This window comes from Cylas formicarius, unplaced genomic scaffold, assembly GCF_029955315.1.
Source record: "Cylas formicarius isolate icCylForm1 unplaced genomic scaffold, icCylForm1.1 PGA_scaffold_10__41_contigs__length_53128322, whole genome shotgun sequence".
NCBI lineage: Eukaryota > Metazoa > Arthropoda > Insecta > Coleoptera > Brentidae > Cylas > Cylas formicarius.
This window is the reverse complement of record NW_026844214.1, coordinates 3,824,576-3,849,216: the sequence shown is the minus strand read 5'-3', so window position 1 is coordinate 3,849,216 and position 24,641 is coordinate 3,824,576. Positions and strand designations below refer to the sequence as shown.

At 33.0% G+C, this 24,641-nt stretch overlaps 1 protein-coding gene across 5 annotated transcripts in view; it reads right to left on the bottom strand.

The window, feature by feature from the left end:
* The window catches only part of LOC132696523 (inactive dipeptidyl peptidase 10), a 227,673-nt gene that overhangs the window by 74,598 nt on the left and 128,434 nt on the right, over positions 1 to 24,641 (bottom strand). For all 5 annotated transcript variants that reach the window (XM_060661422.1, XM_060661395.1, XM_060661404.1 and 2 more), the window contains exons 5-8: positions 24,404 to 24,498; positions 21,835 to 21,962; positions 11,529 to 11,740; positions 3,240 to 3,510 (exon numbers count right to left, since the gene is read on the bottom strand). In XM_060661422.1, coding sequence (XP_060517405.1) covers positions 3,240 to 3,510; positions 11,529 to 11,740; positions 21,835 to 21,962; positions 24,404 to 24,498 — 706 coding nt within the window. The remainder of the gene's footprint in view (positions 1 to 3,239; positions 3,511 to 11,528; positions 11,741 to 21,834; positions 21,963 to 24,403; positions 24,499 to 24,641) is intronic.

The window sequence follows — 24,641 nt, the reverse complement described above, 5'->3', positions numbered from 1 at the left end:
GGCGACCGCTGGTCTCAACAATAATTAATATTTAACTATAACTTAATGTGTGATTTATATGCCGGGTGGCAACGAAACTACCGTCCACAGCGACATTTCAAAAACATTTTATTCAGTTTATAGTGTTGAATATTGTCAACATTCGTAGCATAAAGTCAATTAAATGTGGTTTCTGGTTCCACCGGAAATAACCTTGACTTGTTTATTTTAATACTATTTGCAAATTCTTCTGGATGGATCGAACTCGATGACGTTTCGCCAATCATCCTGTTAGCTTCTTCAGAGCTGGATGTTTGTTTTGGATAACCGATTGCCATATTGGCAAACGGCAAACACCTGAGGCGCGGTTAAGATTGTTTGGTTGCTTATAGATTCTCTGCAAAAATTTTAATTTTGGTTAGTTAGACAGAAATCCTTCAGCTCCTCGCCCTTCAAACAATATTAAGCAAGTAAGGAGTAGAATACGAGCCAGTTTCAGTTAAGCTCTGAAGAAGTCAAGATTATTGGCGAAACGTCGGCACCCACAACCGACGCACTAGGAATCCAGATGATGTGGAAATAGTATTACAGTAGCTTGTGGAAGTTTTTTGACCAATTATCAAGCCTTTATGGACTTTTTTGTGGCCATATCCCTCATTATCCCCAATTTTCTTAAAATATCCCACGTCAAAAATGTATCTGCTTACAAAATTCCTTGCAAATCTAGTTTTGCTTTACTTCGAGAAAGAATTCATCATACCTGCAAAGAAATAAACCAAATCAATCAAGATTCTCCTACCTCCAAATATTGAAATTGCTTCCATTTTTTCTCCAGGCGAGTTCGATACCCTTTCAAACATAACTCATGACAAAGCTGAGAATCTTCGAAAGTCTAAAGTCAATATTAGTGAAACCAACTACCAAACACTGTATTAAATGTATGAAAAACTGAAAAATCAGTTCTTGCAAGAGGTTCCAACTTCGTCCTTGCCTTGTACTAGAGGAATTCATTTCAAATATCGAGTCAATCCTAAACAAACTGCCATCGCAACATTATAATTCCAAAAGCAAATAAAGGAAATGCTACGGTGGTCATGAACACAAGTGAATATCAGGGAAAAATTCAAGATATTCTTACAGACGGATTGAATAGTCAACTTAAAGAAGATCCTACGTCATCTATGGAATGAAACCTTAAATCTATCAAAATAAATAGGAACTAAAAGTTCAGATTTTCACGAAATTGTATCGTGTCTTTATCAATGTTACATTTGATAAAGACACGGTGTTGTCGAAACAGCTGGAGTATGGTAAAAAATCCGTTCAAGATTTTCGTAGCCATTTCAGTTCAATTCAGTTCAATTAAAAACTAATAGTAATCTCCCATTCTTGGGTCATTCTGTTTACAGAAAATCTATACATACATCACCATCCGGCCTAAAAATATCGGTTATCAACCCTTTTGTTCACAAAGCTGTAAAGCTATCTCAACCCGAGTCATTGAACCTAAACATAAAACACCTTCTGCTCTTCCCTCCAATAATTTCCACATTGGAGCGTTCCCTCACAAAGTACACTTCCAAAGACAATGAGTCCGAAAGCAACACGACACTTATTACTTTCCTGAGATTTAAACCATCGCTAACCACATATCAGTAGTTCTTAATAAATATAATGTTACAACCGGATTTACAACTTGTCCATAAATCCCTCAACAACTTCGATCCCTCAAAGACAACATTTCGTTTGAGATATATTACGACCAAAAATATAGTGCATTTATTGCTTTGGCGTTTTAAGTATTTTACAGTACCTTAAGCGCAGGACCGTGGTAAAACCCATCCCAAAAGGAGTTTATTCTGTATTAAGTCAACAGGAAAGAGAGGAGATGCTGGTACTTTGCGAGTTTTTAAAGAGTAACACGTAGATCTAATTAGGCGTATAATCTAGGATGCTTGTAAAGTGAACTGCATAAAAAAATACTGACAGACATAAACATTAGTTTTGTCAAAGAGTCGTTGTGTACTTTTTTGAAGAAAATGCATTTTCAGTTCCAAACAATTAATAAACATCAAGTCCTAATGGAATTTCAATGAACTGAACTAGATGACGACAGTAGCGATAGTGATGATTTTTTAAGTGACTGATACTTTATTGTTATATTTAATATTTTGTATATTAATAATGATACCATATAGAAATGTAATGAAATAGAACTTAATAAATTGTTACTTTGTACTAATTTTTGTATGTACATGTTTCAAGAATTGGTTAGCGAAAAAGCTTGAAAACACACTTATATACTGCATGTTAGTGTAGGCAGATAACTTCCTAGGACGGTCCTGGAATGGTTACGGGTAAGGGTCGGCTCGGCAGGGTGTTCTATAAGGGGCAACGGTTTTGGAAGGCAAAGTTAATCACGAGGTGGGTTGTAAAAGCACTATATTTTTGGTCGAAGTATACTAGGAGTTTACAGCATACATTGTGGAAAGAGAAGAAAAAATATGAACTAGGCAACTAGAACATTGAAGCGCCTTAAGACTTTGACACAATCGTGACCGCGTAACAGCAACTCAGGTCTTGCACCAATATGGGAATCATGGCCTTCTTTAAGCTCTAAGCTGTAAGCAGTTTCAGTTAAGCTCTGAAGAAGGCACCAGGATGATTGGAGACTCTGGAAGAATCCAGAAGATTTGTAAATAGTATTAATAAGCCATGAATCTGAAACACTACTCGATTAGCATTCACAATTTATATAAATAGGGCTTAATGAAGACTCAATTACTCTTAACAAATATGTATGTAGGAGCAAAACTACTTGTTGGCTCTGGTGGAAGGAGTTGAGGACTTCATCAGGAAACCTTTGAAAGATTTAAGAACAAAACTGTGTAATAATGAGAAAGTCTGTTGAGAGAATTCAACTTGGAACTGGTATAAATGTTGATATCCCTGATTAGTTTTTGTGCGATTGATTAACTACCATTAAGGATTTTAATGATTGTTTGAAAGATGTAGGATAAGATAATTAGCAAGCAATTTAAAGCAATGTTATTCTAGGTCAATGATTTGAAATCTCCTCAAAAAATTAATTCGTAAACTATTTTTCACAGACTGGATGGTGTCCAAAGCAACATAAAAAAGTAACTAAGGATAACATTTATTAAATCGCAAGTATAGCCGAGCAGGTCACCGATATTGCCTACAACGTTTTCCGTTATAACCCGCACACCAAAAGCTATAAATTATACGAATAAACTTACGTGTTGGCGAGAACCGCGGGCGGTATAACCTTCTTCCTTTTTATATTCGACACATCTGCCAAGTCAGCGATCGTGAGAGTTACTGCAGGGTTACGTGTGCCGGGCTTCGGATATCGCAGCGACCGGATATCCGGATAAAGTCGACCGTCACTGATTGAACCGTACCAGGGAAACCTCAACTCTTCTACTAAGGTGTCGTTAAAGGTGGCGAACATTAACAAAAGGCCGTCGCTCGATAGCCACAGCGCCGAATTCGAACCTAGTATTTCTTCTGGAACGCAAAAATACAGGGTGTTTTACACCTACAAATGTGGAAGAGAGAAGTTCTTATAAGAAAATATTTCGTTTTCGTGATACTTGGTGTTCCAATGTTTATCGAAAATTAGTTGACTAATTAGAGTAAGGATTCAAAATTGCTTTTCAGAGCTTTTACAAGAGATTTTACTAAAGCTAGAGCGTTTCGAGAAACTTTAAGAGGAACTTTCAGATATTGAAAACCCCACTCAAGGAAATTATTTTTTTTTGTCATATTTTTAAGATTTAACATCGAGCTTTTAGAGCTTGAACCTTTGGAATACGTTTTAGATCTAGAGCTTTTGGAACCGGAGCTTTTTAAATAAATTTGAACTTCAAAAGCTAGAGCGATAAATAAATTATTAATGATAAAAATATTGAAAAATACATTCCTTTATATTCTGGAGGTCGAAGCAAAATTTTTAGGGTAATTAAACACGGGATTGAAGATTGCTTTGCAGGGCATTTTGAGGAGACTTTATATGTAGAGAAGCTTAGAAAGGAGCTTGATAGCTCCCCTCAAGGAAATGTATTTTTTTAATATATTTTATCTTATTACACATCGAAAGTTTTTAGCGGATCTTTTGCAGCTAGCGTTTTTGTAGGAGTTTTTGCAGCGAGAACCCTAATTGTATTTGGAGCCGGAGCTTTTGGAAGAAATTTTAACTTATAAAGCTAGGGCGATATTACACACGGGATTCAAGATTGCTTTTCAGAGCATTTAGAGGAGACTTTACAGCTAGAGGAGCTTTTAGAGAAGCTTAGACAGACAATGTATTTTTTTTATATATTATATGTTATTATAGGACGAGAGCTTTTAGCATCATATATCTACTAGCCTAGAGGATTCTCGCTGGCTAACATTAGACGAACGTTTTAAGTCGCAGCTTTTAGTCTTAATTAAAAAAGTAATATCTCTCCAACGTTTGACGTACCTTCTTGACAAACTTACGTGGATCAGATATTCATTCGCTTACAACAAACTCCCTCTCCAACTGAGATCAATCACCTCAATAACTTCATTCAAACAAAAACTTAAGCAATACATTTATCATAATAGAGACCGATCATAAAACTAGTAACTATCAAATTGTATATATGTATTTCTTTTTTGAATTCACTCTAGCAGTGCAGCATTTTGAATTAATGTCTATATAATTTATATGCTATATTTTGTTTTATTAATTGTGTCATATACTCGTTTTAGGGGGTTGTATGAGAGCAACTATGTTGGATGCCGCCCCCACAGTTATATATTTTTGTAAGATATCTCCGTCGAAACCGAATAAAGGCCCTTTATTATTATTATTATTATTATTATTATTATTATTATTATTATTATTATTATTATTATTCTTGAGCTTTGACCCTGAGAGGCTGTTTTCACTGGATAGTTCAAAGGGTAAGGGTATGTACCTGTACTCTATTTATCTTATTTATCTTATCTGTTTTTTAACACTTTAAAATGTGCGGACGGTGGAATGTAGCAGATGTTCACCTGTTAGAATGAGAGATGAAAAACAACGCCGAATTTGAAGACGAAGACGAACCACCTCAGCAAATAAAAAACGGATCCATTTGTCTTCGGATGCTAAACAAATTGTTTTGAATGTTTACAATTTTATAAGAATTTCAGAAGGATAAGTAGAAACAGCAATAAAGAAAATGACAGAACGTAATAAATTGTTACTTTATACTAGTTTTTTTGTATACATTTTTGAATAAGTGCTCAGGGAAAAAGATTCAATACACTCATATCCCGCTTGTTAGTATAGGTAGATAAATTCTTAGGACGATCCTGGAATGGTTACGGGTAAGGGGTACGGGTCTGCTCTGCAGGATGTTCTATAAGGGACTGCGGTTGTGGACAGTAGCCAAAGTTAATGACGGGCTCGGTCGTAAAAGCCCTATAATTCTGCTCGAAGTATATCTTATACAGTTTTTCATATTCCCATAATACTCATCCGCATCTAAACGATCGAATCTTAAAAAACCTTTAATAAAGATAAAAAAAAAATATATCACTTAACATTGTTAATTCATTCTGGCTAGCAGTAAAACAAGAAAAAGGAGAAAATGCTACTTCAAGTTCATTAAATTCAGTCAGGCCGCCATTCTTGGCATTGTAATTCTAGTAGTATCTCGCACCCTCGGACTGTTTATATCCAATAAAGCCGAGAGCAATTTATCGTTAACTTTTTCCTCGAGGATTTGCTACAGGTAAATCTTACAACTTCAGCTAATGGATGGACGATTTCGCATTGAGAAATCTTGGTCGATTTCATTACTCCTGTTATAAAGGTTGGTTTGTTATCAACGAGGCGTTTGCCAAATGAAAATGCTGCGAATTAAATAGTAAATATTGAGCCAGACCAATATGCCTTACCCAAATGATGACACAAATGGTAAAGTTAAATTTGAAGTTATTTAATTTTTTGATTAGTAGTACTCTTCTACTGAGAACATTCATTTAAACACAAGATACGCCTTTAACATCTTCTTAGTTGCATATTAATTATCACATATTGTTATTTCTTTGGGTAAAAGATTAAAAATTCACACCACTTCTATTTAGGATTCAACAAGAAGAAAAACCTTTGTTTTTCTATTAGTTTGTTCCCTATAACTCCAAAAATATGAAAAACACCAAATCCCAAAATCTTACTATATAGATGACATGTTTTAATTGTTACTGGTATATACACCCATCATGGGTGGATAGTTTACTTTGCAGCTGCTACTTGTTCTGTAAGCAGTATAACCGTTTTTACTAGGGAACTCCACCGTTCACGGCTTTGTTGTTCTACTTGAACTACTTTCTTAGGTAACTATGTAATTGAAACATGTTTTGTAAGGCAGCAATTTAGTGTGCAATACAAGATTGTAGTTCTAGCTTCTAGTACTACTTTCGTTGCTAGTAAAGAAAAATGTTGTTGATAAGGTAAGTGTGTCTAGATCTTCTTTATTATGGGAGCAGTTGACCTTGTAATTGGAATTTGTTCTGTAAGGAGTGTGTAATATATTATTTTTACTAGCTACTAGACTTCCACTATTCAATACTCTGTTGTTGATTAGGAATGTGTATAGATCTTCTTTATTAGGGAAGCAGTTGGCCTTGCAATTGGAATTTGTTCTGTAAGGCAGCAATTTAGTGTGTAATATATTTTTACTAGCTACTAGACTTCCACTATTCAGTCCTTTGTTGTTGATTAGGTAGATGTTTATAGATCTCCTTTATTAGGGAAGCAGGTAATTGGAATTTGTTCTGCAAGGCAGCGATTTAGTGTGTAATATATCTTTTTTACTAGCTACTAGACTTCCACTATTCAGTCCATTGTTGTTGGTGAGGTAAATGTGCATAGATCTCCTTTATTAGGGAAGCAGACTTGGCCTTGTAATTGGAATTTGTTCTGTAAGGCAGCAATTGAGTGTGTAATATATTTTTATACATGCTACTAGATTTTCACTATTCAGTCCTTTATTGTTGATAAATGTAAATATTTATATGTCTCCTTCTTTAGGTAACCAGCTAACCTTGTGACTGAAGTTTGTTTTGTAAGATAGATGTTCAGTATGGAATATAACTTTTTACGAAGGACTTTCACGACTTACTCCATAGTTGATGCTAGAGTTCTCAATTTATATGTGAACAGCTGACGTCGCAATTGTAACTTATTGTATGAGACATCAAATTAGTATCTAACATAATTCGTTATTTAGATGATCACTTCACTTTGCAGTTATAATTAGTTTTGTGAATCACTACTTCATATATATAATATATTTTTTTTAAATAAGACGTCTTATATATATTTTTATAAATCGGATATGAAAATTTGGAAATCACGCACGTCTGCTTGTGAATAAATTACCAAAAATATTGTAGCATGCCAAATAAATGCGCTCTATGATGACATGAAAGATTACACAATGCCAACGGAGGTCGGAAACGACTACCACCAACAAGCTCGCGATGTTTTTCTAAATCGCGGCAAATAAATTTAACGCTGAACAGTCTTCGCTTCAGCGCGTTTTATGGTCGCGTCACGTGCTTGCGTTAAATAAATCCATAATAATTTTATTGTTTCGTGTCAAACATTTTCGAGTGGATGTTTTCAAATAGAATATCGTAAAATGACACTGTGGACGTTACAAACATTTATTGAGATGTTACCTAGTATTTGATAGAATAAGTTTGTCAATTTCGTATTTCGTTTGAAGCTATTACTAAATTTTATTTTATAACTTTGTGGTCGGTAGTGGCACAGTTAAATATCGGTCATTTTCATGGGTTTTTCAATTATTAATTTACATTTTTCATTAAATATTGCGCAACCTGGTTGTGTAGTCTTTGGTACGGTATTTTTTACTGTGCAAACTTTTTGGGACGTTTTGTTTTTATCTCTATAACACCTTCAGTGTATGTCGTATTACAAATTACTGTTGTTGCTGCTTATAATTTTAATTTGGTACATAGTATCCATACGTGTAAATTTAATGTAATTATTAATTAATAATTAATAATATTAATTAATAATAATAATAAATATATTAATTTATTTTTTATTTTTTTTATGAATTTCTTTTTGAAATTATTCATCCTTTTTACCGAAACCTAATAATTTTTGCAATAGTTTGCTTTTTTTTTTAAATACTAGTTTTCATACTTGTAAAACTGTATTCCGCATTCTGGTTTATTAATTCAACTAATTTAATTTATAGTAAAAAACAATTAATTAAATTAATTAATTATTTTTTTTTATTAATTCGTTTTGAAATTATTCATATTTTTTATCAAAACCTAATAATTTTTCCAATATTTTGGTATTTCAAAAAAATACTAGTTTCATTATATAAATAATAAATATATAAGCAATTTCCATTGCTTATATATTTTTCGTGGTCTTCATCAGCTTTGAATGACCTTTAAAAAAAAGTGTGAAAACTAGTACTTTCTTACAAATATTAAGATATTAGAAAAACTATTAGATTAAGGTATATTTTTGTTATTATTATTAAAAAAGTTGAAGAATTTTAAAGGTATTCAAAATAAAATGTAAAAATAGGGTCTTCCATTTAAAGAAATGCATGTCTTATTTGTCATGATTTTTTAAGGCACCCTGTAAACTTAAAAACTATTTAAATTGTGTATGCCAACAGAGTTCACAACTTTTGTATTTACCATTTTCTCATAACTTTTTAAACCAATGGGATAATGAACTTTACGCCATCGTTGAGTGACCCTGTACATTGTAGTTTTTTTCTGACCTCTTGGTTTATTAAAATAATCTATCTTACTGGTATTTCTTTCTAATTCTTTATAATGTACAGTATGTACATAAATTTTAACTTTGTTTGTAAACAAAATGATACTTTGGTGATCGCGAACTTTGAGAAATGGTTGAAACCACTTTTTTAACATTGAAAATAGACTTCAAACCAATAATTGAACTGAGGTGGCTTTTATTTGATGAAAATCCATTTATCACAATAAATAAGAACTAAAAGTTCAGATTTTCACGAAATTATATATTATGACATGATAATTGTTTCGACAACACCGTGTGTTTATTAAATGTAATATTTACCAACTACCTGCTACTATATATACCTAAAAATGACCATAAAACCTTAATTAATGTTGTGAGAATTTAAGTTCAATAAAGGAGAGGTATTTAAATCTAATTCATCGTTAAGCAATTTTGTTAATCTCCATGGCTTCCAATAAATTTAATTTTCTACTTTTTGTGGCTGTATGTAAAATATCAACATTGTCGTCAAAAATGTGTTTTTCTGTGTTTAAGTGTGTAACATAATTAGGATCTAAACAATTGCTTTTAAACTCTCTTTCATGATCGTTAATGCGTTTCCTGAAGGATTTACCTGTTAGTCCAATATAAATTTTAGGACAAGATCCGCGTACCTGTAGACACCTGATTTTTGAGATTTTGGACATTTCGTTTTATTGTTTTTTAAAAATTTCCTATACCTTAAAGCTTTTTTTAAACCACATTTTGACAAATATTTTAAAACTTGATCACTAGGTTCTCCTATGTATGTAATTATTTTAAATTGTTCGTGTTCTGTATTAAGTTTCGATTAAATAGAGTTTACTGTTGTCTGGATTTGTTTTTTATTTATAATTTTATCTATAATGGACGGATTGTAGCCGTTGTTCAGTGCAATTTGTTTAATGATATTAAGTTCTTTGTTGTAGTTTTCTGTTGAGAGTGGCCATTTTGTATGTATAAGGGTGATTTGAGTTGTTATGTATGACTGTGTCCGTGTGTAAAGGTTTATGATAAATGGAAAAATCTAATTCGTTTTGCGTTTTCGTAATAGTTAAGTCTAAAAAATTAATTTGTGTTTCATTTTTGGTTGGAGGATATCAACTTTCTAATTTTAAATGGAACACCTAGAATATTACTTCATTTTCTAATTCCATACAAGATTCTAGATATATTTTGTGTATAATGTGCTACACCTAAGTCTAACCGTTTTTGAGATTTTTAAATTTTCATGCGGAACGTGACGTTTGCAAGACGTACCAATTTCTTCATTCCTAAGCATTTATGGTTTCACTCGAGTAAGTTTTGTTGTAGACAAAGTACTCAAATAACGGATTTCATAAGAAATTTCGATACATATTAACACGGGCTACGCGAAAAATAAGATTAAAAATAAAATTAAAAAAACTGCCCAAAAAACTATTTTTCAAATGAAAACTATCTAATGTTTATCATATTTAGCATTTAAAATTAAGGAAATTTTATATAAGGTTGTATATGCCTAATATTTTTACTGGTTGTACCTTATTGGTATGTTCTTTTTGTTGGCTTGTAACTTCATTCATTTAATGAATGAATATAATTTATAAACCACGTATATTCAATAAGCGATGCAGCAATGCGGTGTCAAAAAATGCGGGGTTGCCACTTGTTACAACTTTGTAGAGCTGTTCCAAGGTTTGAAGTATTTCCTTTTAAACAGTTAGTGTAAGGCGGCTATGACGGCGTTTGAACGAAACAAGTGCTGCCATTATGATTTACTCTGATCCAAACGTTATGTAAATGTATGTATGCATTATTTATACAGAATAACACCAAGGATACGCGATAACGTTGGTGAATATTTTATTAACGAACGATCAATAAAAAATTAATAGCTTACAATCTATAATAATTATTGTAACAGTTGTTCAATATGTCCTCTACTTTGAGCAATACAAATAGTATAAAAGGTTTCTAAATACACATTAACATTTCTAACAGATTCAGTCCTATTTAAAAAAATTTTTTCGACGTACGATTTCATCGATTTTCGAAAGTAACAAAAAATGAAGAAATTGGCAGATGTTTTACGTGTTGCAGACATATTTTTCGCATGAAAATAAAAAATGTCAAAAACGTAGGACATTATGCCACGAAAAATTAAACTCCCTGTATATACCAAATTAAAATAAATTTTAGGTTTGTAATACCTCAATTAACTTTTGTATTTAACCATTCCCTATAGTTTCTGAGATAAGGTAGTGGCCCAAGATAAACGGCCCAGCCTATACATAAGATTGCATTTAATAAGCGGAAAGTTTAAGAAGTAGTTAGATCTGATTCATTCTATAGAAAAAGGTAGTCCACTCGACAAGGACTAGCCTTGAAAGACATAAGAGGAGGACTCCATAAAATTGATGACAATTTTAAGAAAAATTACGTCTAAGCAATTTCTGCATGTCTTAAGCGACTTCAGTTTTTTAAAACTGTAGGTTATTTTCATACGAAAAGTAGTGTCTGTCCCAATTATATCTAAAATTAAGGTTTCTAAAAAGCTTTTTTTGGACACTCTCTCTCTATTTGCTATAGATTATTCCATTTTTCATCTTAACCACTTATTTATTATGTATCGTTGTTTCTTTCTCTAATGTTGAAAGATTGAAAGTTTTAAATAAAATTAATGATTAAAATTAAACTAGAAGATTCCCGCGTAAAAGCAGCTCACCTTCGTAAAGCCAATCGGGTACCCCGTGTCCTACGACTCCGGGAACGGCCGTATCCGTTATCCTGTAACCCGTATGCGACGTGGGCGTTTTCCTATAGTATATATCGTAGTCCTTCACCATAATTAAACTGTGACTTCGGGGAGTCCATTGAGCAAAGAGCAGAAAGGGATGATCGTCCTCTTCGGGAAGCGGCCGCAAGGGGAAGTCATTTCTGAAACGGGAACATGATACTTTTAACGAACCATTGATCAAAGGTTACGTTATATTCATTATAGAGCGCGATTCTTTCGGCCCTATTGTCCTATTATAGGTTGTAGAGAAATAACGTAGGAAACTTTTGCCAGTTTTAGCAGATCATCCTGAGCAAGATTCCAAATAACTTCTACTAAAGCATATATACAGAGTGTCCTAACATTGTTTTAAAGTAATATAACTCGTATATTATTCGTTAAATTCAAAAGTTATGGACGACACTAAAAGAAACAGTTTGAAATCATTTTCAAATATACAGGATGATTCATAAATATGTGGGAAATCAAACTTATATTTTTTTTAATGTATGTTATGGAATTTTCACCACCCAAATTACGATTATTATGTTCCACGGTTCTTTCAGCTTCTATATTTTTTACTCTGGTTCCGGCAGCTGTAATTTTATTATGACAATTTTACGATTATGAAGTTAGTTCGAATCGTTTATACAGGGTCGGTGAAAATAAAAAATATTAATTTCGTTAGAAAAAAAACTCCTACTCCTTTTCAATTTTATTAAACAATCCCTATAACTAAACTTAAAAACTAAGAACAAAACTGTAAAACAAAAAGAACTGTTTAATTATTGCTTGCTAGCTTTTCATTTAACATAACCTCACAAAAAAAAGTCCATCTTTGTTAGATCCGGAGATCTAGCCGGCCGACCGTCTAATTCGGCCAGCTTTTAAAAAATCACCCGGAATAGAAGTTTTTGACCTCGATCTCGCGGGTCTTTTGGTTTAAGAATTTTTTTTATCGTACATATTGTTTTTTTAAAAATCCTTCCCGAGCATCCAGCTACCCTAATTTCAGATTTCGTTAGGAAACTAAGCTCTATATTTGTACAAAGCCTTATCTGGATAGCTGCAAATTTCGGACACTAAGCGTGTATCGGCCGCCCCATGGCCGATCGCGGCCATTTCTTATAAGCTGTTCGGAAGTTAATTGCATTTTTATGACGCAATGACAGAGAACAGAGGAAGGACCTGCCTTCAAACCTCGGTAAAAATAAAGATTTGTACCAGTAATAGCGATTTCCAATGGTGTTTTTTCAAATATTTCTACATCACAGACGAAAGACACACTTTGCGATCTATGGTACGCCTTGTTTAACAGTTTTTCATTTATGGTCAATAATTTTTCTACAAAAACGGAAATTTTCTGGATCTTTTAGAATTTTTGCCCAAAACGACCTGTATATAATTCAAAGAATGTTCGAAATAGAAGTTATAGTTCTTTAGGAATTTCCAAAAGACTTTTTTAAATATCTCGAGCAGCGTGTGTGACAGAGAAACACGTAAATACAAAAATTGTAGCTTTGGATGCCGCCTACAATACTATCTAAACCTAATAGCTATATTTTTTACTAGTTTTGATTAACGCCAAATAATTTAATCTCGAAAAGAATATTTCTCAGAGATTTTTGTTAATAATTGAAAAAAGTTATAGTACTGGATCTTCCGCGTCTCTGGTTAAATAATTTTAATTAAGTTAATAGCTTTCTAAGAAAATATTTTTTTTCTAGAAGCCAAGAAAACTAAAAAAAATTCTAAAATTTTGAAAACATACTTGTAAGTTTTTATAGCATACGGCTTTACATTTTAGATGTTTCTCTGCTAAAATTGAAAACACCTATTACATTTTTAAATATAGCAGAGAATATTCAGAACACCCTGTACAACATGTGAAAACCTTAAATACAATAGTTTTAGCTATATCTCCACTGACACGTATGGTTATTTTCACATGGGAGACCAATTTTCAGTTTTTGGTGAATATCCGGCACACCCTGTACATTTTTGAAAATTATGAGTAATAGCATAAACGGTTTTAGAAAATTGATTATTTTTTCTTTATTTGCATTTGCAAACGCGATTTTTAATTTAAAAAGAATATGGCCGCCGACATTCTACTTCGGCCATTTTATATATCTTGTGCAGCGCGTGGATTGTTAAAAAAGAGCAAAATTTGAACCGTTTCGCTCAAAACGTTCGGAAATTATAGTCGAAAAAGTCCAGGGACACAGAAACGAAAATGGACAAACAGAAAAAACATCTTTTCTTTCAATAAATTTCAACTATTCTTCGAACGCATCAAGATTTTGCACTACCCATTATCGTCTGCAATCACCAAAGTTCAGAAAGCAATATTTTGATGTTTTCTTTGTTTTTAAGATATAGGAAATAACCTTATCGATTCGAAGTTTTTTGTGAACCATATTCTTTTTAACGCTAGCCGTTATACACTTCGGAACAGATTAACTTTCAGTGTACCGGCTTTCAAAACCAATTATCTTTTTAACTCTCCTCATAGACGTCGCATGAGATTATATAGTAATATTGTCAAAGGTGATATTAGTAGTGACTTACTTATTTAATACTAATTTAAGAACCTGTAAAAAACAAATTCTGAACAAAACTATTACTATTACTATTCACTGAGATGGTTTTTCGCGAATTCATTGGCTTTATTTGCCCCTAGCGTTAATTTTTTTTTTATCTTAGCATTATTTTTGATGTTATTTGTGTATTAAAAATCATTTCGTAGTTCTATGAAACAAATATAAGCAATTCACAATTTTAAGATTGTTAAAACACGCTGTCATCGTTTGTGACGTCAATTCGCTAGTGAGGCTATGACCCAGGCGAACTGTAATATAGCGAAACCATTAGAGAACGACAACGTGTTCGTCTTGATAGTTTTAATTTTTTTTTTAGTTTTGATTGTGTCTCTTGCTTTTGTTACCTTGTGTTTAACATCAAAAAGGAAGTTTTCAAAATGACCTAAGTCGATTTTTTTAAAAGTCAATCTGCTAATTTACCGTTAGTGGATATGTTTATGGAGACATCTTACATACAAAACACCTAAAGTTTTTCTTTTGCTCAGGTTTGCAGTGTTAAAGCGTAGAAAATTTAGCCAATTTAATATTGCAATCAGCTTAAAGTTTCCTAGTTGTTGAAATTCAAATGGTATCAAATAAAAAGTAAATTATTCACCAAAAAAAAAAAAACAACGAAAAGGATTATTTGTAAAACTAACAGAAACCTAAATACTGATTGACAATTTCAAATGTTCTTTATTTTATATAGATCAGGATAGGATTGGCGCAAGTTCCAAGAGTGAAATATGTTTACACGGTTAAGGCTAAAGTGACACCCTTCCTTTTCCATTATTATCATGTAAAGCACACTATTCACAAATACAAACTGTCGTAGATTAACTACAAACGTAAATAATAAAATTCTCGGCTTCTAACCTGAGAATTAGACTCCGCCGTATCGATCAAAAAGCAGCGGTATGACGTCACGATCTTTTCCGCGCGTTTAGTGTCATTTAAAAGGAACACGTTAAAGGAATTATTGATTGAACATTAAATATTCGGTTTTTATTTTTGACATTTAGATTTGCGTTTTTGCTATACATAAACAAATGTGTTAAAGAAATAAAAAAAAGTGTTCCCTTTCCTGTTATTATTTTTATCGATACTAATTCGAATTGCTCTATAATTGGTCTGCCCCAGTCCGTCTGCTTGCTCGTACAAATAAATCAAAATAAATAAATAACTAAATATACATCCAGGTCCTGCATAAAATAGCGTTCAAATTTATTGCCGTCTAAAAAATAAAAAATTCAGGCTTCGCGTATCAAGTCGCGCTTATCTGTCTCAATTTAAAAAAGCTTAAATTGTCACATTAACGTAACGTTTGCGGCGGCTTGGAAAATTCCTGGCGGGGTTTTAATTACCTAAAATTAGGCCGGGATTTTGCTTCATCGAGTCCCGCAATTTTCACATCCATAATGCACCGCGCTAGTTTGTGCGGAAGTGGAAAATTGTAAACGCCGGGTCAACTACAAAATGGCTTCTATATTTCACGAGGGATGTACGAGTCTGCCGGTCTAGGCGCCGCACAGGCTTAGTGTAAAATCACAGACATACGAGCCCTAACAACCCAATGCTCGTATGTATGTATCTTTCAAGTTTGTGTAATAGTTGATAAGAAAATGACGCGTGGTGTTGCAACAAACAAAAAAGGGCGAAAAATTATCATATCTCAGTACTGCAGAGGTAAATCAATGCAAAAAATTTCAAATGACTTGAGTATTGCGAAATCAACAGTCGGGGCTATTATAAAAAAGTATGGAGCTAGTGTTAGCGTTGGTGGTAATAGTTCAGCCGACCCCGTAAAATCACTGAAAGAGATCGTCGTATTCTGGTCAAGATTTGTAAAGCGGAGCGTCCAGGGAATGTTGTAGACAATGGATGCATAAGTCTGGTTTGAGTTTTTATAAGGTAAGTTTAAAATTTTTCCTGTTTCAATATAAAATTTATTAATATTCTATGATCTACTTTTGTTGAAGGCAAAGGAAAAACCATTATTAACGTCCATTCAGAAGAAAAAACGTTTGGATTGGGCAAAATCTAAAATATCCTGGACAACGGAAACGTGGAGTAACGTTATCTTCAGCGACGAATCAAAATTTGATGTGTGTGTACGCGATTTTCGAAAAAGGGTGATTCGTACAAAATCAGAAGCCTTTCACAAAGATTGTCTAAAGCGCACGGTAAAAATTACCCCAAGGTGTTAGGATATGGGGGTGTATGAGTGGTAAAGGGGTTGGCAACTACGAGTTCATTGATGGTACTGTAAATGCAGAAAAATACCAACAAATTTTATCAAGAAGTTTGATTCCAATAGAACGAACTTTCGGAAATGAAAATTTTGTATTTCAACAAGACGGTGCGTCCTGCCACACTGCGAAAACAACAAAACAGTGGTTTGGGGACCATAATATGAAAATTGTATCGTGACCATCAAGTAGCCCCGACTTGAATATTATTGAAAGTTTATAGCATCGGATGAAAAAGACTTTGCGTAATAATCCTCAGCGTACAGTTCCAGCATTAAAGGCAAAAATCACCGAAATTTGGAACACTTTCACCACCGAATATTGCAAGACTTTGGTAGATTCCATGCCAAAAGGCATAAAAGGTGTTATTGCCGCGAAAGGTGATGTTACTTCTTATTAATGTTCGATTTAAATGCGTCCGAATATTTATTTGCAAGCAAATTCGGTATGTTTTTGATATTTTGTTATGTAATTTATGTGAAATAAAAAAATAATTTTTTTTTGTTTTCTTATTATTTCGGCCATCGTCCGAACAATTAGTTGTTAGGGCTCGTAGAAGCTAAAATTATGTTAACATTTTCAATAATTCACTGGTTCAACGCAAGTCAACGATAGAGTAAAGGTCATTTATCCCATTACAAAAGTTGTAAAGATTATTCCGATGTACAATTTAAAATTACCTTTAAGTATACAGGGTGGTTCAAAATGGGTGAACAAACTCTGTTTTAAATTTTGTTTTGAATTTGTCTCGAAATTCTTCTTCTTTTTCCAAACCAAATAGTTATTCCAAGATCTGACAAAAGCAGACAACTTTTATAAAGTATGTCGTATACCTATTTTTAATAATTATTATTTACTTTAATACGATTTATTTTAACTTTTCCAATATGTACCGTTCTGATTAATTAATTTTGCCGACCAAGTTAAGAGTTTTCGAGAAAACAATTTTTTTCTAGAAGCCAAAATAACCTAAAAAAAATTTCAAAGATTTTGAAAAAATGGTTGGCATGATTTGATGGCTTACAGTTTCTACAATTTAGATGGGGGTGCGGTACTTTTCTGCGAAATGTGACAAAATCAGGGTGCTCCATTTAAATAAATGTCTAAGACTACTCCTATAATATTAGTAGGTCATAACAAAATGAGACTAATACGGTTTATGCTAAGGAACGTCCAAGAACAGAAAAACATGTGTATTCAAGTTGAAGGGCATATTTTTGAACATTTGTTGCGCCACAATAATAATTTCAAATAAGATAAATTAATTTGTAGTAAATATTTTTGTCTACTTTGCTGTGAATTTAAAAATTGGCAGTTATTTTCAATAAAATTGCCAACTACTATCTACGTTTCCAAAGTTCATTAACTTGTTCATCTTTTAATCTTAACAGAATCCTGTGGGCTAATAGTTTCATCATGGCCAACTAATATTATAGCAATAGTCTCAGGTAGTAAGAAGGATAAATGTGGGAAAAGTTAAAATAACTAGCAAAGTATTGATATGATATACTTATTAAACTTGTGGAAAATATGATAATATATGTGGTGTGCAATTTAAGAAAATCCAGATTTTTAATTTAAAATTGTCCAAATATCTTTCTTCATTGTGAACACCCTGCAGCAAATTCTATTACATATAACTTTTTACAAAATTTCTGGATTCCTCCTGCGTCGGTTTTTGTTGAGTCGGACTGGCTAAACTTTCTGCTGTTGCGCTTGATCTCCTCTCCGTAAAGGAATTTTAATTTTTCAAAGAAACTTCCAGAGGCTAATGTAATACAGTGACAACTCCCTATAGCGAAACTCTGTATAACGTAGAACTCTGTATTATGAACAAAATTTTTTGTACTATTGGCTCTCCATACAAAGCTGTATAAAGAATTTCTAGCTCTCCATACCGAAAGCAAAAAGGTCACATCAGGTAACAAAGTAAGGAATGCAGGCCGACTTGTAATTAGTAAAATCTCTTACCATCTCAGAATTCCTTACCCTAATAATCTAATTACCGAGAACCTCGTCGTCCTAAGTGTTTTTCTCGTAATAAGCGATTATGCTAATGCCCTTATCGGTACGTATAAAAGCACAACATTGTTTCAATAAGTTCTAATTTGACTTAGTGAATACGGCGAACATGGCGAGTAAGCGAACAATTCTATCTCTAGATGATAAAGTTGCTTTAATTCGGTAGATAGAACGGGGAGAAAAGAAAAGTGATGTGGGACGTCGATACGGACTTACACCGTCGACTGTATCCACGATTTGGAAGTACCAAAAATAAAATCATTCAGGCTAAAGCGGCAGGCAGTTCTAGTAAAAAACTAAGAAAGCCAACAGTGGTTCCAACAGCAACGTCTTATAAACGTAGCACTCTCTGGACCTATCGTAAAACTAAAAGCAGAAAAGTTAACAGTTTGGCATTATCAATCTCAAGGCTTCCGAACGATGGTTGGGGAAGTTCAAACAGAGACATGATATAAATTATGAAGAGATAAGTGGCGAAGCCCTTGATGTCGGCAGAAACGTCACTAACGATTGGCTGGAGGAGACGTTGCCAAAACTAGCAGAAAATTACCCTGCTGACGCCAGATAAAACTCTTATATTTGGAAGCGAAAAGTGTGTGGGTGGAAAACTTTCTAAATAACGTATAACAGTGTTAGTAGCTGCCAATATGACTGGGAGAGAAAAAAGAGAGCTAGTCATGATTGTGAAATCAACTAATCTACGATGTTTTAAGAACATCAAGCGTTTGCCGGTCACTTAGAAGGCAAACAAGTCTGCATGGATGACATCGCAAATTTGAATTTAATGGAGACAGCCCGAAGACAAATTTTCCATTAATATGCTAGATGCAGCTAACTTTATTAGTAAAGCTTGGAAACAGGTGACAGCAGAAACAATTCAACACTCCTATCGTCATGCAGGACTTACTACCGAGACAGAATGCGAACAGGACTTGGAAGATAATCAGCTACTAAGCGAGTGAATAAAGCAGTTTCAAACAACAATTACGTTTACAAGTGAGGAGTTGCAAGATTTTATGGTGATAGATCAGGATTTGCTTACAACAGCAGACTTGGCAGAACAAGCCATATTACAACAAGCAAGAAAGGGTGAGGAAGAGCACCAAGAGGAAGAAGAAGATGAAGAAGTTGATATGGGACCAACCATTCAACAAGCCCTATAATCAGTTAAGCTGCTTGAGAATTTTCTTATGTATCATGGGGAAGAGGACCATCTCGAAGAAATGGTGAAAATACAAGCCAAAGTACGAGATGCGTATTGGCGTACTAAAAAAATTCCAAAGAAAATGATTATTTGAAACATTAAATGTAGTCCTTAACTATATATATAAAATGTTCCTAAGTAGATGTTAAAATATGTATATAAAATAATTAAATATTACAATTACCATCTGCAGTATTGTTATTTTTCAAGGGCCTATAAATATTTATAACGAAAAAAAAGCAATCCCTTCAATTTCGCCATATAAAGCTTCGACTGTACTTTCTAAAAAAACTTCTGGATTCATTGAAAAATTAACAAGCCTTTATGGACAGAACATCAAGCGCAAAAGCAGAAAGCTAGCAAGTTCGAATCAACAAAAACCGATCCAGGAGGAATCCAGAAGTTTTGTAAAAAGTATTGCAGTAGCCAGTGGAAATTTCTTTGAAAAATTGCATTAACTCTAATTTAAAATTTGGGTTCAAAAATAATTTCCCTATAGTAATTTGTTTTCAAATGTGAAAGCTAGTATCTTTTTAGAAATATTTAAATATTGCACAGGTTTAGGTTTAGGCATCTATTATTATTAATACAAAAGTTGACGAATTTTAAATCGAATTCAATACAAAATTTAAAATGTTATTCGGCACGCCTTTTCGAGCCACCGTGTATACTTTAAAATAATTTCAAGTTGTGCATCCTAATAATCTTTACAATTTTTGTATTTACCATTTTCGCATAACTTTCAAAACCATCACTATCGTTGGCTCACCCTGTGCCGAGTTGCATTTTATCTCGGGATGATAGCTTATCTCAAAAACTGTAGAAAATAACAAAAAAACTGATAGGCGAAAGTTGCTGCGATTCACATACTTCCAAAATATTACTTTGTTATATAAACCCGTCGACAAAAAATAGCAATTAATTTTTTTTAATTATTTTTATATGGCAAAACGTATTAATTTTTGCACTTCATTAATTATAAATATTTAATCTTTTTCATATACCGTACATTCTTTAAACAGACACTGTATATACATAAAACATTCTGGTATGTAAAAAAATGCTGCAAATTATTGAGAATGATGATTAGGCCTATTTTTATCTAATAATTCATGTAAAATATCACGACGTCCATGTACAACTCTTCCACTGTGGAATGTATTGAATCGAAACATTATGAATGATGTATTTTCATACATTTCTCATTTTTTATGGAAATATCTAAATAACTTCCTAAACTTTGTAAAATAAATAACAATTTTCTAGATATATATTGTATTATTTTATATTATATTGTAGTGCTGTACAGGTACAGGTTGTTTCAAAAGCATGCACCAATGCTCAGCTCAACGAAAAGGAAAAAAAAAACAAATATTTACAATATGTTAATTTTTTGCCTGATTTTCTTGAAATTTTCGCTGCCTTCTAGAATTTTAGAGGGTTAGGTTTCATTTAATTAAATTAAACTTGTGAAATGAACTTTTTTAACTCTGACCTTTTTGAGTTGTCTTCTTACCTTACCTCGTTTTTGAGCGACAAAATGCAATTGTAATTTAGTTTAGTTTGTATTGCGAGGAATAAAACCATGAGGCCATGAAAACGAGAATCTAACTATACTTTACTTTCCTGCTTTCACCTCTCCTTATGGTATTAAATTTAGAATTCTTTGGGTAGTCAAATTTGCGGACTTTTTCTTTAGCAAACCTATCCTTATTTCGATAACTCGCTATCCTATACCCGCTCCCATTTTTGTAACTCACATATCTATTTTATTTATAATCATTTTAGTTAGTTGTAAAATGGCTCTACTGGAGATATGTTACTTTTGTGCAGTTATATCCTTTGATCGTTTCACCTCCCTTAATTTTATTTATTTTGCAACTTAACACAACAATTAACGTAGTAATTTCGACTCGAAACATAAGTAAGTACTTGGCGAAATGGTGTTCACTGACGAGAAGTTATCAAAAGTTTGTCTGTATCATTCTAATTATCGCCATCATCATCATCATCATTCATAGGATTAGCCAGCAAGTCATAAAAATTTGTTATAAAGGTCTCGTATATGTCTATTATTATTGTCAAAAGAATAGCATCATATAAAAACTTCCAGACAACCCCGATATTTAATTTAAAATTATAATTTAAGCAACTAAATAGAACTGTAAAATTCCGTATTATAAGAGATATCAGCTCACCCAGTTTGAATATCGTAGATTGTGTACTGAGCAAGAAAAGAATGCCTGAATAATTTCTGGACGTTCTGCGCCAGCAGTAAATATCTCTGATCAGGTGACAGCGAAAATCTTGCGGGATTCAGTCTCATCTGGAACAAGCACGAAACAATAATTTATACATATATAAATATTTTAATTTACATAAAAATACAATAATTAAGGCGGTCACTCTGTGTACCTGCAGAGCACACATTGTGTGACACATAAAGATTTTTTTAATAACTTTATTAATTTAACAAATAGAACATAAAAATGCAAATGCAAAAAGAAACAAGATTGCTTGTCTCGCCTAGCACGAATAGCTTCGTCCTCAGGACCACTATAAAACTTTCGCAAAATCGACGTAATTTAATTGCGCATGCACCCTGTATAAAATGACCTTCACATCTCGTCGAACTTAAAGTTACAGAAAACATCGGTAAATAATAAAATTTGCACAAATAATTGCGTTGTCGAATGATATTTTTTCAAATATCTCGCGCCCTGTATAAGTGACGAAACCTCAAACTCTCTCTCGGCACAGTTTACGATACTATTTAAATGAAATTATCCCATCTTTAACGGTTTTTCGTTTATCGCCAATAATTTACCCACAAAAACGGAAATTTTTAGGATCTTTTAGAATTTTTGTGAATAAACGACACACTCTGTATATGATTCAAACAATGTTCGAAGTAGAAGTTATAGCCCTGGATCTTCCACGTTTCCTGGTTTAAGAGTTTTTTGAAAATAATAAATGGTTTTCGAAAAAATAAGTTTTTTCTAAAACCGTGCAGTGCGCCATAATAATCAATGACGTCATCGCATCTTGCCAGCCCCCGAAATAACGATTTCAATATGGATTTTTTCAAATATCCCGAGCAGCTCATGTGATAGACAAAAACCGTGAAATACAAAAATTGTAGCTCTTGATGCGGCCTGTGACACTGTTTGAACCAATTAGCCATATTTTTTACGATTTTTCATTTGCGGCTAATAATTTGCTCTGTGATAGAACAATTTTCTAGGTCTTTTAGATTTTTGACTATAATTTGAAAATCCTGTATATAATCCAAAAAATGCCTGAAATAAATTTTATTGCACTGGATCATCCGCGTCTGTTGGTTAAAGGATTTTGCCGATCGGGTGAACGATTATGGAGGAAAACATATTTTTCTAGAAGCTAAAATTACCAAAAAAATTTTTTTTTTCGAAAATACTTAGTAAAATTTGATTGCACCCAATTTCTACTGTCTAAATGTGCACACGGACTTTTACTTCTCTGGTAAATTTGAAGTTGACATCTGCAAATTGAGGACGCTTAACACATTTCTCATTTAGCACGGAATATCGGAACACCCTATACAATAGGTGAAAACCTTGGAAACAAAAGTGTTGCTGTCTAGGCGAGCTATATCTCAATATAAAAGAGAGTGAGATCTGAATCATAGTCTTTCAGTTATAACCAATTATTAATAATAGGGAGAACAGTTTTTCAGTTTTTTTTTGAATTTGCGACGCACCCTGTATTATTGAAAAATTGTCAAGAATAAAAGTTAATGGAGCCGTATCATTTGCCATCCTGCATCCTCTCTCTGGTTTAAGAATTTTTTTGATCTCGTAAACGGTTTTTGAAAAATGATGTTTTTTTGCAGACCCTTGCACACGAGATTTTTTATTTTTTTAGAATACTTCCCGACCCCACAGCCCCTCCATTTTCAGTCGGGGCAAAGCTGCATATATGTGCCAAACATGAGGTCGACTTCTTCAAATTTCGGACACTTATCGTCTTTCATAGAAATGTCCAAAAACAGTGGAAAATCGCGAAAATAAGATGGATACCGGCGTCGGAACAGGGCCATTTCTTATAAGCTTCTGTTAGGAAAATTGCAGTTTTGTATCTTCAACGGTTCGAAAGGTACATATTTTGTATTAGAAATTAATTTGTCTAACTTAAGATTAAGTCTATGAGAAAATCCAGAATGTATTACCTTTACATAAATGTTGTTTGTATCCCATTTTCTGAACTCGTGTCTTCGTTCTTCTACTCTAGATTCTAATTATGCTACACACTTAAACACAGAAAAACCCATTTGTGACGATAATTTTGATATTTCACATACAGCCATAAAAAATAGAAAATGAAGTTTATTGGAAGCCACTGAGATTAACAAAATGAGATATTGAAATGTAATGCTTAACGATCAATTAGATTTAAATACCTCTCCTTTATTGAACTTAAATTATCATAACATTAATTAAGGTTTTATTGTCATTTTTCGTTATATATATTAGCTGGTAGTTTGTAATCATTACATTTGATAAAGACATGGTTTTTTCGAAACAATTGTCATGTGAAAATATATAATTTCCTGAAAATCTGAACTTCTAGTCCTTAGTTATTTTGTAAAATGGATTTTCATCACCTTTGTTTGATTTTAGAAAAAGCAGGATTATTTTCAAAACCTACTAATGATATTCAGAACCCGCAAAATTATACAGCAGCGCGATGATATGTTCGAAAGTGTCCGAATAAATTTATCATACTTACGTAGGATTGATTCGACATGAGTGTCCTCACCGACAAATTCGACGCATACATGAGACTTATTCCGCCCCATTGGTCTTTGAACAGCAATTCGTCGTCTGAAATGGAAACTTTTCGTTAGCGTTTTTCCGATAAAATGGGACGTCTGGGACAATATAATGCGATCGAGGACCAGGTAAGAGTTTTACCGGATGATCCGGATAATCTCCCGATGGAGAAATGTTACGAGTTATAATTTCCG